The sequence below is a fragment of the Schistocerca piceifrons genome, chromosome 7, assembly GCF_021461385.2.
Source record: "Schistocerca piceifrons isolate TAMUIC-IGC-003096 chromosome 7, iqSchPice1.1, whole genome shotgun sequence".
NCBI classification, from domain to species: Eukaryota; Metazoa; Arthropoda; class Insecta; order Orthoptera; family Acrididae; genus Schistocerca; species Schistocerca piceifrons.
In genome coordinates this window covers 106,395,478-106,411,064 of record NC_060144.1, presented here as the reverse complement: position 1 = coordinate 106,411,064, position 15,587 = coordinate 106,395,478, and the positions used below count along the sequence as shown (strand labels likewise).

Below are 15,587 nucleotides of genomic sequence, written 5' to 3'. Positions count from 1 at the left end.
GTCAAAATGTCAATTTCTTGGATACATCTAGAAGGTAATTCCTGTTAGCCATTGATTTCCACTCTGGTAATCTGAATCTATTGATTTCGCTAGGTATTATAACAACGCTGATCATTCGCAAACCCAGTCAACCACAACAGCGATTGGCATTTACCCATTCGGCTGTTTTCCGCTCAGCTTGTATAGCCTTGTCCCCATTTGTCTGCAGTAAAGTTTATTTCTAGATGCAACAGGGGTTCCCGTGACAGAGACATCATGTACACTATGCACACATTCAAAAATCAACTTACAATTCATTCAGAAATCAACTTAGAATTTGTTCAAAAATCAACAGGGATGTGTTTCAAAATAGTATGAATGATCGATAGACCACCGTGCACTGGATGCTAAGTGCTTTGTGAGACAAGGTCTTTTTCCTCAAGAATATGAATTTGGCACCCTCCCCCCCCCCCCTCCTCCCCTGAAATTGCCATCCAGGGCAGATACCCTGGTTTGCCCCCGCCCCCTAGTTCCAGGCCTACTGCACATGCATGGATCTGGCAACTTACGTGCGTCAGTAATTTTTCTGGGTAGTATCTGGCTGCTTGCTGCCACTCCTTATACAGCTAACTGCCACAATTCTGCAGCCAGAAGTGGGAGAAGGCACTATTCATATGCAACTCAACAGCACATGCACATGAGCTCGCTTGCAACTGCTCAAACGAATCTAATTAAGCAATTGTGATGTCACGCACATCAGAGGCAATTTTTTGTTGTGAACCACTGCATGGTCTTCTTGAAGCCTTTGACATGTTTTGCTGTTGGCATATGGTTGTATGAGCACTGTATTTTTTTGTATATGGAGCGTTACCCCAGAATATTATGCCGTATGACATTATTAAACGGAAATATGCAAAATATATCAAGCTGCTGATCTCTCTCTCATACTGATGCTAAGTGCAAATGGGGCCGAACTAAGTTGTTTTAGGAGTTCCAAAATGCACTTTTTCCAGATCCAATCCTCATCAATATGGACACCTCAAATTTTTGAAGTATCCATACTACTAATTATTTTATCACGGTGTGTTACGCTTAACCTTCATGTAGTTCCTCTAGATATACAGAACTGAATATGTTGTCTTTTTTGAAAACTTAGTATTTTCTCAGAAAACCAATGGCACTGTTCACATCATTGTTAACAGTTTCCTGTGTTACCGTATATATACTCTGACTGATTATAATACTATTTTCATCTGCAAAAAGAATTAATTCTGCTTGTGTCTTAGAAGGAAGATCATTTACATATGAGAGGAACAATGGCAGACCTAAGATTGAGCCTTGGGGAGCTCTTTCTTCCAAGTCAGAGGAATCTCCTCTGATTGTGTTGGCTTGATTACTAAGGGAGGGCATGACATTCAGATTATAGATTTACTTCAAACTTTGTACCCCTCTAGTGGTCCATTAGGACAACATAATGTTCTAGTTGTAAGGTGTACTACTTAGCCTATCTCTCTCTTTCATGTATATTTTTTGGAAAGTGGTTCTATTACTTACATTTACAAGACACTGAGAAGGTACTGTAATGAAGAAACAAGTGTATTTGCATGAATGTTTAATCTGCAATGTCATTTGGCTGTTCACTAACTGTAATTATTTCAACAAACATTTTGAACTGTTGACAAGTAAACGACAAAACACAAAGTTATCCTGAAAATGGATGACTGTTCTGATTTCAAAGTAAAGTCCGCTTCATGCAGAAGACTCTCACAGTACACAAATACATCTTTGAACTGGCATTTTTATAACTACATTATGCTTTAAATCTTAATGCATTCGTCATTTGCAGTAGTCAAAGAATCTGAAATCTCCATGTTTGCAGTAAATTATGTGATTTTCAAAAAACTTGCACATACACTATTTGTTCTCTAAAGTACACCTGACAATTATTTGTACATTACCCTTGTATTCTGGCATACTGTAACATTGTGTTATTGAATTAAGTTATTTACACCTCTATTTACTAATGCCTGACTTAGGCTTTCCAAGCCTGTCCCTCATCCTCAAAACCAATGCCTGCAGGTCGAAGTGTCCAGGTGCGAAGCAGTTCCGTGTACCTCCACCAATTGCAGGTATAAGGGATTTTAAAATCACGACAGGCATAAATTTTCAGGAAAACTTTATGCGTTTAGGTGTTTACTTGTCAATAAGAATAAATATAAAACTTGTAATTAATTAATATTAAGAACACAGCAAAATACCACCCGAAATTCAATAAAAGTTCAAGTAAATACATTGTTTTTTGCATTATCTGAGGAATGTCACATATACATGAAGAGGTCAGAATGATTCAAGACTACACCAAAAGTATTAAATTTTACAGGAGAGCAAAAGACAGATTTGGAAAAATTTATAAATCAAATTAATAAGGCTTAATGACTTCAAAACATGGTTATATTACTGCACCGTCCATTGAAAAATCAACAAACCACTTAAGCAATAGTAGCTATATTCAGTCAATACATAGTGAAATCTCATTTTTTAGAGACGCTTAGGCTTGAATCTTTCAGACCTTGGCAATGCAATGGTCCATATTCAATACACAGGTATTCAATGCATAGAAGTTCAAAAAATTAAAAATGTATAGCCATCACAAGTTGCATGTAACTTTTTCTTTATTTGACACATTTTATTCAACCAGCACTAGCATCCTCAGAACTGTGGAACTACAATTTGTTACCCTTCCACATTAAGTAACAAATTTAACTTACAACTTGGTGACTTTTATTGCCTGGCTAAGGGCAACTCGTTACAGATATCAGGCCAACATACACATAACGGACTAGGTTGGCTGCGTACGTTTAACATACACTCTCTGGTTAGGTGCATTCCAAGATTAAACAGCAAGACATACCAGTTCTTGTTGAGAGAGTCAAAGCCCTATCAACATGAACTTTCATTGACAGCTACCTCATTGTCTTGCATAAAACTACATAATACAAAAAACAGTAATACCAATAAACTATGGCAAACATTCACTGCTTTTTTGGGCATTCACACATACAAGACTAAAAAACATACCCAGTTACTACAATAATTTTAAAGGGACACAGTAAAATTACAAATGCCACTTTTACAGGCGTAATGCACATGTCATGTATATGGCAGTAAAACTAACCTGTATTAGCGTAGATTAAGCTTACCATTCATAGATGGTGGCACAATTCCTCTTACATCTACAACTATTAGCGTGCGGCATACGGAAGGAAGGTGTTTACAACATACATAACAAGTAACAAGTGGCCCCAGCCATGTAATGTAAGTTATGTTGAAAGTTGAACTCGTTAATTTATCTTATTGTATGGTGGTGTAACACTGTTTATTTCCACAGTTCTGAAGATTCTTGTGTTGGTCGAGCGAAATGTGTAAAACAAAAAAAAGTTGTATGTGACTTGTGGCGAATCTATAGTTTTAATTTCTAATGCATGCTGTTCCCCTGCAGGTAAATGCCTGCTCTTGCATAACAGTTCTCTGGTGATTTTCTCAAATTTTCATAAGGAGCACATCTTACTACTTGCACTTTATGTTACCCTAATGGACTGCTAGAAAGAGTACAAAGTTTAACGTAAATCTGTGATTAGAACTTAGTGACCTATTGTAAGTACAACTTTCTGCATTCTTTTGTTTAGACATGACATTATCCATTGGTTAGCTATAACAACAATTCTGTGAAACCTCACTTTATCTAGAAGAAGGATATAATGACAATTGTATAGACAAAAAATCTACTCACCAAGTGGCAACATGAGAAAACATATATAAAGGCATTAGAAATTAAAACTATAGATTCGCCACAAGTCACATACAACTTTTTTTTGTTTTACACATTTCGCTCGACCAACACAAGAATCTTCAGAACTGTGGAAATAAACAGTGTTACACCACCATACAATAAGATAAATTAACGAGTTCAACTTTCAACATAACTTACATTACATGGCTGGGGGCCATTGGCTCATTCTTCTGGCAGAAGGGTTGAAGGAGAAGGAGAAGGGATGAAGGAAAAGGACTGGCAAGGTTTAGGAAATGGGGAGAGTTCGGAAAAGTCACCCAGAACCTCACATAAGTGGAGATTTACCTTACGGGATGACAAGCAAAGACCGATTGTTGGGGATTGTATTTGCCAAAATTTGAAAATCTGAGAACTTAAAGTGGAGAGTGGGGAAAAACAAACAGGTTAGAAATAAAAAATTAAAAGGGACTGAAAAAAAAGAAATAGTAACTGAAAAGAAATGCTGGGATCAAAGAATTTAAATGTAAGTAAGGCCAGGTGGGTGCCAAGAACCAAGGATACCTTAACACCAGTTCCAATCTGTGGACTTCCTTGTTCCCATCTGTGGAGTTCTAAGGAAATGGTGTCTGGGATCACGGATCTAGATGGCAAGTGGGTGAAACAGGCAGTGAGGTCACAAAAGTCATGTTGTATAGCAAGCTTTGCAACAGTTTATTGCGTGTTACTAGTATGTACCATCTGTCTACGCTCATTCATCCGAACTGATAACTTGGTGGTAATTATACCAATGTAAAACACAAACAGTGTCACCCTTACAGCTGATATCTGATGTTTCACAGATGGTGGCAAAAAAGAAGCAGAGGGGGAAGAAATGAGAAAAAAAAGGACAAGCAAGGGGGGAAAGAAGCTGTAGACTGAGAAAAAGCTCTTATATTACAAATTCTTGGTTCTCACCACACACCTGGCATTAATTTTCATTAATATATTTGGTCTCAGAAGTTGTTATCAGTAACAATTCTTTTTTTCCACTCCCTTTTAGTTTTATACATCTTTTATTTCTGACCTATCTATTTTCCCCACTCTCCAGCTATATCACATACAGTGCACTTAGCTTTCCACTCTTATTAACACTTGCACAATGTTCAGCCAGTAATCTCTGTCTTCTTTATTACTCTTTCTTCCACCTTTAAACTCTCACATTATCAAATTTTGTCCAGTGCAGTCCCCAACAATCAGTCTTTCTTTCTCATTCTATCCTCTTAAGGTCTCCCCTGAAAAGGATTCTGGGCGACTTTTCCAAATTCTCTCAATTTCCTAAACCTTGCTCATCCTTTTCCTAAATCTGCTTTCTTTCGCCTTCAATCCTTATACCTGAAGGAACCACTGGCTCCAAAAGCTTGTACATTTACTTAACCTACATGTAGGTTTTCCCCCCGTCACCACTTGGCGAGTAGATTTTTAAAGTATCCAATTACTTATATTTGCAAAAAATTGATTGTTTTCACTGATACAAAAGGATACTGTGCTACAGAGTGTCACAGAAAATAGCAACCTGTGTTATTTTGTTATTTAATGCTTGTAAAATTTCGTGAGCGAAAGTTTAAGTGCCATTCTCAGTTACGCAACCCTTCTGAAATCAAAAGTGAACAGCACAGCTGTATGTATTACAGAGTGCTGGTCTGGAGATAAAGAAATACAGCATGTAGTGCTATCGTGATAATGTTCAAGCTACTACTGCAGAACTACCTAAAAGGGTGTGGGATCATGTATTTGTATTAGGGGTGGCACATATTTTAAAGCCAGAAAAAGATCAGAACACTATTAATTTAGATAAACATTTTGAATTGTTAGCTGTTTAGCTATCGAAGCTAGACGTCTAATAGGAGTTAATTGTACTGTGTGTGTACTGTTCACATAGAGGCAATGTGGATTCTTTCTTCAACAAATTAACTAGTGCTGGAAAGACTCTCAGCACCCAAAACTAAACATAATATGTGGAAACATTGATATTAATATTAATACAGGGGTTGAGTATGAAAATTAGTAATGGCCTTCTAAACATTCTGAGCTATCAGCAGTGCACAAATTGTAAACAATGCTACTAGAGTATCCATAGGTTCAGCATTAGTCTAAGACCACATTCTTACAAACACAGAGAGCGGAAACTGAAAAGTGTTTGTAAGGCATTTTGGCCTTTCTGATCATTACTTAAAATAATAATGCTAAAGACACGATTGGGAAAACCCACAAAACTGCAGGTCTACAAAAGGAACTACATAGTTTTTTTAAGCATTTGTCAATCGCACTTGCAATGAAGAGTGCATCCTGCAAATAGCTGAAATTAATTTTTGAGGGCGCATTTCCACAAGTAGCTACTTCAACAACAGCATCTGGGGAAAATAGATACACAACTGTGTGTATCGGAAAGCCCTACCACATACTCAGATTTCTACATTCTTCACAAAGGCACTACCTACACCAATCCACAGCACCTACATTACTGCCACAAGTTAAAACAACAACAACAACAATAAAAATCTAGAAGGACACTACTAGTTGCAGAATATCACTAAATGACAAAATGATATATAATGTGAAAATATAAGCAAATTATTGTGGTATGTCATGAAACAAGAAACATTCAGGGGAAGAGACAAGTATACCAACAGGGAGATCAAAGATGGAGGTAGAACAATAGAAAATCCTCGGGAATTGGCAAATTTTATACATGACTCACTGGAAAAGTAGCAACAAAATCTACCTAAACCACATGTATCACTCAGAACAACTTAACACAAACACAATGATGAGGTTTTGTGCACAAAGGAGCCTGAAGTTCGCAGGAAAAAGCAGAAATTAAAAATAAGATGTCAGCAGCAGGTATGAATAAGACTTCAGTCTCCGTTCTACGCAAGAATGAAGAGCACACAAACCCCATTAACAAATGTAATAAATGAGTCCTTTAATTCATGTATTTTTCCAGAGTACCTAAAGTGTGCACGAATGGTGCCTTTACTAAAGAAAGGTAATAAAGAGAGCACTGAAAACTGCAGGCCAGTTTCAATAGCATCTGCATTCATGAAAACAACTAATCAGTCATGAAAGGTAGATCAATGAGTTTCATGATCCAATACAAGTTTCCCAAGTGGAATAAGTACAAAATTGGCTGCTATCAAGTTCACAAAAGTGGTACTCTAATAACTTGACAAGGATGATGGTCTTACAGAGGTATTCTTAGACTTGTCCTAGGATTCTGACACATGACCATAAAACATCACAGAACAAGATAGAACCACTAGATTAATTGCGTTTCCAGTCTGAGCTGTGAAACAGGATGAAAAAGGTAGGCATAATTCACATCTGCTAATGATCTTAACTCTTATTAGAGAAGGCACATGAAACCCTGAAAGATGTTTACAATTGGGCAGTAAGTAACAGCATGCATTTCAGCAAAAAGGGGGAAACCAGTTCTGTCACATTAGGCATAGGTAATGAATCTATAGATGGAGTAACAAACCAAGCTTTTAGGGATGAATATTGACTGATGGAATGAACACACAAAGATCCTGGCAAAAAAAAGTGTCATCACTACGTTTTCTGTTACACTTCTGTTTATCAAACTCTTTATGTCCTGTTCATAGGTTCATCACACAAGTGTACAGGCATACAATAAAAAGTTTGTCAATGTGTCATGCTCATCAAATTTAACTTCAATTTTGAAGCAATGGTCATGCTGCTTGTATTGTGTTATGAAATAATTTGACACTACTAGGAATGACTATCGAAGCAAAGCACTGTTTGCACCAACTTTAGTACTACTTATAAAGAAGAAAAAGAAACAAGATACTTCAACTAGGACATGGGTGAAAATGAGATAAATATGCCCCTGAAAATCTGTTAAAGGAAATATTACACTCAGAACCTGATGATTACAGCAGCTTTTCTTTTTTCTTTTCATTTTATTGCACTCCTACTTTTATACTGTGCATAGTACATTTGTTTTCTTCTTTACATCTTTATGCACAATTTATGGCTGAGAAACATTTCACTGCAGATTGCGAAGTCATCAACAAACATGTCAAAAAGTAGTGAATATTATGCAACTTGAAGTTATCAACCAACATGCTAACTATATTGTCATGCATGTTTTAAATATCATAGTATCCGGACTGAAAATTTTGGAGGGGAGGAGGGGTGTGTGATGATGTTATCCATACCTTGAAATGCAGTAAAAACATGAAAATCTTACACAGTGGGGGAACACAGTTGTTAAAAACAAAAAAAAAAAAAAAACAAAAAAAAAAAAAAAAAAGGCATGGGAAGTGAAGAAGAAAGAAAAACATTAGAACATTTCACTGGCTTTTCCAGCTCACAATCAATCAGATCTTCCATCTTATGTAAAACCTTGGACTACACTACAGATTAGTCAGTCTATAAAAATGACTCCCTTCAAAAGTTGCAATGACTATAAATCAGTTACAATGTCAGCAGTAACCAAACAAGGTCCTACCACATTTCAATTGCGTCAGAATCACAATAAAAGAGGAGGTAGCTGCTATCATACTCAAGTAGTGCATCTGAAAAAACACACACACACACACACACACACACACACACACACACACACACTACATAAACAAAGAATTAAGTTAATTTTCATATGTGATTTGAGTATGGAAAGAAAAGGAATACTAAATCCCAAAAGTCTTTTGCGGCCAGGAGACTAGACACATTGTAATGAAGAAAATTACAGAAGTTATTTCTAAACCCTTTCACCTGCATGATGTGGGCATCAGATTGGAGTCAAAAAGTCAGAAATAAAAATCAAACCAATTCTGAGAATCATACAGGCAGTTTACAATTTTATTCTGACAGCACGTTCCACACACTGGTAACCATTTCAAAACTTACCAGCATCAGTAAGTAATATGTATTATCATTATCTGCCATCAGTCCTATCACATACGTGAATGCTGATAAAATCCGAAAATACCATGTACCTTTCCCTTTATTACCTGGTGTATATGCATGTTATGCATCACTAGAGAAATTTCAAACCAGTCTTTATGTACAATATAACTAGCTTGAAACTTAACGTGCTCCTACAAATCAATGTTGAACTTAGTATGTTCTTTAAGCATATTATAAGCCTATATACTATGGACTTGTGGAACATACTGTCAATACAAATGCAAACTAATTGTTCCGAAAGACCATTAAAATTTACTTTTTTTCACATTATCCCAAGCTTTTCTTTCACTTAAAGGTGGCAGTTATCTAAGCAGCCAACTAGTTTAGTCACTATTTCAAAACCAATGTCCAATTTGTATGTTGAAAGTATTATCTCTATAGACAGTTTGAAGCAGTGTGAGTAATATACAAAATACGAATCACATGTAGGCACCTAGCAAATAGTAAATAAAATTGAAGAACTATACATAAAAACCTAGACATAAATAGGGCAAGAGTGATATCTGAAACATTAAGCAGTATAATGTACCCACAGAAAACACAATACACAATTGACATATTGAGGCATAACAGTGATTTTCCTCACTGACGGCAGTGAGGAGTAATCAGAATGTGTTTCTTAATTCCTTCCAAACAAATACATACTGTAAGTGCTTAAATTGTTGTTCAATGGTGTGTGAATTCCTAAGGGACCAAACTGCTGAGGTCATTGCTCCCCAGACTTAATATGCTACAGGTTACAACAGAGGGGGAAGAAATGAGTGGGACAATTTTTATTCTTCTAGTATAAATTACTATACACCTGTTAGCTAGAATAACATCAAAATTTTTTTTTCTTTTGCCAATAAAAGTAACAGTAAGCTCATACCTTAGCAGTAGGATCAGATGACTTTATAGACCGGAACGCAGAAAAAGCAGCAGTGCCGCCTCCAATCAATAAATATGGTACACACTTTGGTATATCTTTAGAGTCAGGAGGGGACTTCACAATTGGCTTTGTTTTGCCTGCAAATCAAAAGTTCTGTACATAGTAAAACTGAAGTAATACATGTACACCAGGATGTAAGTAAAATTACATACGTTTCTTTCCTTTGCGTACTACATCTCCTTTATCCTGCTGTTTCTGCTGAAGGAAGTGGTACAACTGAAACAGCAAATCAATAACTGTTTACATATTTTAACGAGATTGTCCGTCTACAGAGGACAAACTATCAATGTAAAATGATTATCTTACAGTGAACAACGAAATGGCTGCAAAGAGCAGTCCACCAATCAACTGCCGGGTGTATTTCTTTTTCGAGCCATCATCCTTTGGACAGACTTCCTTGGGAGGAACTGGCTTTTTCGTATCGCGACATTCCACTGGTTTCTGTGGGGGACACTTCGGCGTCTGCTTGCACGGGTCAGTAGAGTTACTTCTGAATGTTGTGAGACACAACCGGTATTTCTGAAAGTCTGGAACAGGGAACTCCAGCTAATAAGAACATAATTTTCAAACTATGTAGATGCGCCCGCAATTAGCCTGCCAATATACGAAAGCATAAACATCATGAGATTACTTCCTTACTAAAACACTGCTTGGTGTTAACCGCAAATTGGTATGACATTTGAGGTGTAATACGTAAAAATCAGCATATACGCCATTGATAATAAGCAGATACTCTATTTCACGCAGCAGTCCCTTACAGAAAACTATATAATTTAAAGTATATACCATTTACGTACCGTGAGTGGGACACCTCTGCAGTTTCCAAGGCCCAATCCCAGCAATGTGAGCAACGTATCTTATATTCCTTAACATTTTATTTTGCACAAATACCAGTAAAAGTCCTGTAATCTAGACACTTAAAAGACAATTTTGTTAAAAGTGACCTATTGATCCATCAGGGAATTCAACACAACTCCCCTACATTTCTAGTAATTACAGCACCAATAAGTGTCAACAATACCGTCGGTTTACCACGTTTATTTCAAATGCTCTTTGAGCAGCGTTGTATCTTTGACATTTTTATTATTCTCTGTATTTTGAACCTATTAGTTTCAAACGCACAGTTAGAGATCCGGTAATTAATTCAGCTAGTATGGTCTATCATAAACCTTTTACAAAACGGTATCAATGTCTACTCCCATTACTTGAATTCACTAAACGAAGCTACAGCTTCAGTCTCAGATATTATGAGCGGTGGTCGTTCTCAGGACGGGCTGCCTAGTGAAAGTACGTGGTTGGTTTTATCAGGGACGAAGCTTGTGTCGAATTTTTTTATGTCCTGCATGGAAATACATATCGCATTCATCTGAAAAACAAAGCAGTTACTTTCTTCTTCGCACAATGAAAGTTATAACTACATCAATGACTCAAGTGAAAAGGCCAAAGGTAAGATTTAACTTACGTACGATATAACAATATAAATATTGTAGTTTTGTTATGTTAGAGATACATTTCGTAGGTACGAGGTAACTGCTACGACGTACATTATTACTTTGCTTATTGTGAGATAAATATTTTCCGATAGTTTCAACATCGAGACCTGGAAAATTGAACAGTCATTAAAGGCCAACTCGCACTTGCCATCACGTCACTTCGTTCTGCGGTCTCATTCAATGAAAATAATAGCATAAAACTTTTAACTACCTTCCTAAAGCACTTGTATGTATAACATCACCACAGTCTATCTTGAAATTAGCGAAAGGATCAGGTATTTGTTGTTTGACCAGTAAGAGATCTGTCCAAATTTACGGAAAAAATACGCACCAGTTTCTATTTACAAACAATTTCACATAGATCGACAGAGCAGCTACCTAAAAATGTTTTCCAAGGAAGAAACACGTAAATATTGCGACCAGAGAAGGCAGCAGAGGCTCTAAATTTGTGGCGCCCCATACATGGAATGTACGTTCCAAGTTGTGTATACTGAAATACACGATTTGATAAAGTTGTCAACGGAGGGATGCCGCAGTCAGTTCGATTGAGATGCAACCTTTCTAGACACGAGAATATTCCACCAACTGTATCTGTATGGTAGATAATGAATTTTAAATATGCATCTAATATAGAAGCAACTGTGAGGTGTGGCCTGTTTTGTGAAATAGCAGCTTTTTTTTTTCAGAGTCTCCAAAAAACTATGACAACACAGACCTCATGGAGACTGATTTGACCGACAATTCTGAGAGGTTTTACTGGCTAGCCCGCTGTTAAATTTACTTATTAGAATGACTAATTCATTACAGTAGCAATGAAAGTTCTATAGAACTGAATTATTGAACACTCTTTGTATGTTTACTTTTGCAGTTCTTGGGCGTATATAAAGCCAGTGTCTATGATGGGATGATTATTAATAATTATATTGAGAGCATGTACGAAAACTAAGAGGCCAGCATTTACAGTGGACAGCCATAATCTTTTTTTTATAATCCTGGCACATATCCAAACTGGAAGCTGTTATCGTAGCTCACCCTAAATGTTTGAGGAAAACTAACTATTTAACAGATAATTTTGGCTTGTGTGATCATCTCTAGCAGCTATATGTAATTTGGGAAGAAAGGGGAAGTAACGGGAGATGTGACACAGTCACTGTGTTGTTTCTTCTTTTTTGCAATCATCTGAGCTTAAAACTGTCAATTTCGTTTTCAGAATAAAAAGTAACTATCCTCATGTGTGAAAGAATTAGCAGAGTTGCAATGGTGCTGCTTCACTAGCAACATGACAAGAGACAGAGAAGGAAGGAAGAACTGTATTGATACAAAAAAAAAAAAAGTGAATATGTGTCAAAATGGAGATGAGGACCAAAAATAAAAATTATGCCAAATGATTTCAGAATAAAATATATTAATCCATGTACATTTGTTTATTTTATTTTCATTTAATTACAGCAGAGAACTGAAATTATTAACAAAATTGTCCATGTCCATGTTGTCCAGTGTCTACACATACTTTTAGTACTCCTGCTGGCCATTTCCTTAACAGTATCAATGAAATCAGAAGGAAACCACCAAAGGTTGGCAGCAGTAGCTGATTTGTTGGCAGAACCAAGTCATTTCCGTAAAAAGGAAAAGAATTACATTAGACAGTTGATGTGACAATTCAAGAAAAATTAAAAACATGCAGATAAGTAACTATATATTCCTGTTACCTGAATGAGAAATACCTATGTTCTTATAACACAGCAATAACAATTATTTTATGCTAAACGTGGATGTGGTTATGTGGATAATATTAATAACTGAGAAACACGCCAGCTGTAACCTACAGCTTTTTTTAAGTTACTGACTTTCCTGCTAATTTTAGTGTGTTAAAATTAGCCTAAGTAAGGACAAATAATTTACATGTTTATGGGAATAATGATAGGTGGGAGACAAATTTGTTGCTGTGGAGCATTCACTAAAAGATGGAAAGTTGTTGTCTCAATGTGGCTGAGTGAACTCGGGTTGTTAGTGTACTATAAAACTTTTTGTAACATTAAAAATCGTAAACTTGTTGTCCAACACTGAGTAAAGTGTTAATACAAACAGTGTTCAAGACCGGCGCTGTTTTCGATTTGAATGGGCCAATTTTGGCAATATCTGCTAAATGAAACGAAGTAGTTTTTCTAATACTGCAGCAGTTGTAACACATGCCAGGTAAAAGAGGCTATTTTTGCATGAAATATCGTTATTTGCACCTAGTGTATATAAATAACACGGGAGTAGATCACTCACAAAGTAGTGATATCAAATTCATGTTACTACAAATAAGCAATATGTGCTAGGATACACAGAAATATTCTCAACTGTCAGTCATACGCTCCAGTTTGTTACATACGAGATCGAAAAAACGAATTACGTTTTGCTTCAATAGACGAAACGAAAGTATAAATTCAGATTTGTGATATTCTTCAAAGTAATTGGGGTGACGTCTCACTTTCTTCTCCTTCCTCATTCTGACAAATAATTTGGCCAAATTCTTGTCATCACTGTCTGATTATGTCACTGTTTCTGCCGTCATCAGAAGTTATACTGCAGTTCAACTTGTTAACCCAGCCCAAAATCGGTGCTCAAGCTATCCTGAGTGTGTGCTCCTGTTAGGCATTCTTCCAGGTCGGTACAACGCGTTTTCCGCACTACACCGAGAGTAGAGCTTAACAGACTGATTAGATTAGATTAGTTTTTCGTTCCATAGATCCATGCTGAGGAGATCCTCGTGGATGTGGAACATGTCAATTTTTTAAAGCTGAAATAACAATACTAATAGTATGAATATATACAATACATCATTTGTTTCTATTAAAAAACTCGTCAATGGAGTAGAAGGAGTTGGCCACTAGTAAGTCTTTCAGGCTCCTTTTAAACAGATCTTTATTTGTAACTAAATTTTTTATGTTTGCTGGTAAATGATTGAAGATGAATGTTCCTGAGTAGTGGACCCCTATTTGAACTAAAGTAAGTGCTTTTAAGTCCTTGTGCAGATCATTTTTGTTCCTGGTATTGTATGTATGAACTGAGCTGTTTGTTGGAAAAAGAGAAATATTATTTGGGACAAATTTCATTAAGGAGTAAATATACTGAGAGGCAGTAGTTAGTATACCCAGTTCTTTGAAGAAGTTTCTACAGGACGTCCATGAATTTACTCCAAAAATAATATGTATTACACGCTTTTGGACTCTGAAAACTTTTGTTTGACTTGAAGAGTTACCCCAAAATATTATACCATATGACATTATGGAATGAAAGTATGCAAGCTTTTTAATTTTTGTGTCGCCTATGTCTGCTAACACTCGAAATACAGATTTGTTAAGGCGTTTCTGCTCCTCCCAACTGAATTTATTATCAAGTTTTAATCCCAGGAATTTAAGACTGTCAACCTCTTCTATCTGCTCTTCTTCATACTTTATGCATATGCTGGGTGGAAACCTCTTACAGGTTCTGAATTGCATATAGTGAGTCTTTTCGAAGTTTAATGTGTGAGTTGGCTTTAAACCATTTATTAATATCCATGAAAATATCATTAGCAGAGCTTTCTAGAACTACGCTCGACATACTATTTATTGCAATACTTGTGTCATCTACAAAGAAAACGAACTCTGCTTCTGGCAGTGTAACTGATGAGAGATCATTAATGTACACAAGAAAAAGCAATGGCCCTAAGATGGATCCTTGTGGGACACCACATGTAATATCTTCCCATTCTGATGATGACTGATGTGTTAATTCACTAGTCCATTGCACTGACACCCTTTGTTTCCTGTTAGTCAGGTATGACTTGAACCATTTTGCAGCACTGCCCGTGACACCATAGAATTCTAATTTATTTAAAAGGATGTTGTGGTTCACACAATCGAATGCCTTTGACAAATCACAGAAAATACCTGTTGCTTGTAACTTGTTATTTAATGAATTAAGTACATTTTCACTGAAGTTGTAAATAGCCTTCTCGATATCAGAACCCTTCAGAAATCCAAACTGTGTTCTTGATAAAATGTTATTTGTGGTCAGATGGTTGAGAAGCTGCCTGTAAATTACTTTTTCTAAAGTTTTTGAGAATGCTTGCAAAAGTGAAATCGGTCTGTAGTTTGATGGTATCTCTTTATCCCCTTTCTTGAATAGAGGCTTAACATCTACATATTTTAGCCAGTCAGGAAATGTCCCAGTTATAATTGACTGATTACACAAGTAACTTAGAATTGTACTAAACTCACAAGAACATGCCTTAATTAACTTTGCTGATATTTCATCGTAACCACTAGAATGCTTTGTTTTTAAAGATTTTATTATGGAAGTTATTTCTTTTGGTGAAGTGAGTGACATATTCATGTACCTGAAGCTATTTGTAAATGCTAGTTTCAGATATTCAAGGACATTATTTACTGATCCT

General features: G+C 36.3%; 1 protein-coding gene across 3 annotated transcripts in view; it reads right to left on the bottom strand.

The window, feature by feature from the left end:
* The window catches only part of LOC124804849 (apoptosis-inducing factor 1, mitochondrial), a 111,932-nt gene extending 100,894 nt beyond the window's left edge, over positions 1–11,038 (bottom strand). For all 3 annotated transcript variants that reach the window (XR_007017374.1, XR_007017375.1, XM_047265200.1), the window contains exons 1-4: positions 10,466–11,038; positions 9,975–10,195; positions 9,821–9,884; positions 9,609–9,745 (exon numbers count right to left, since the gene is read on the bottom strand). Coding sequence is in view for 1 of the 3 variants with exons in the window: in XM_047265200.1 (XP_047121156.1) it covers positions 9,609–9,745; positions 9,821–9,884; positions 9,975–10,195; positions 10,466–10,541 (498 nt within the window). In the remaining 2 variants the exon portion in view is untranslated. The remainder of the gene's footprint in view (positions 1–9,608; positions 9,746–9,820; positions 9,885–9,974; positions 10,196–10,465) is intronic.
* Positions 11,039–15,587: the final 4,549 nt, after the last annotated feature.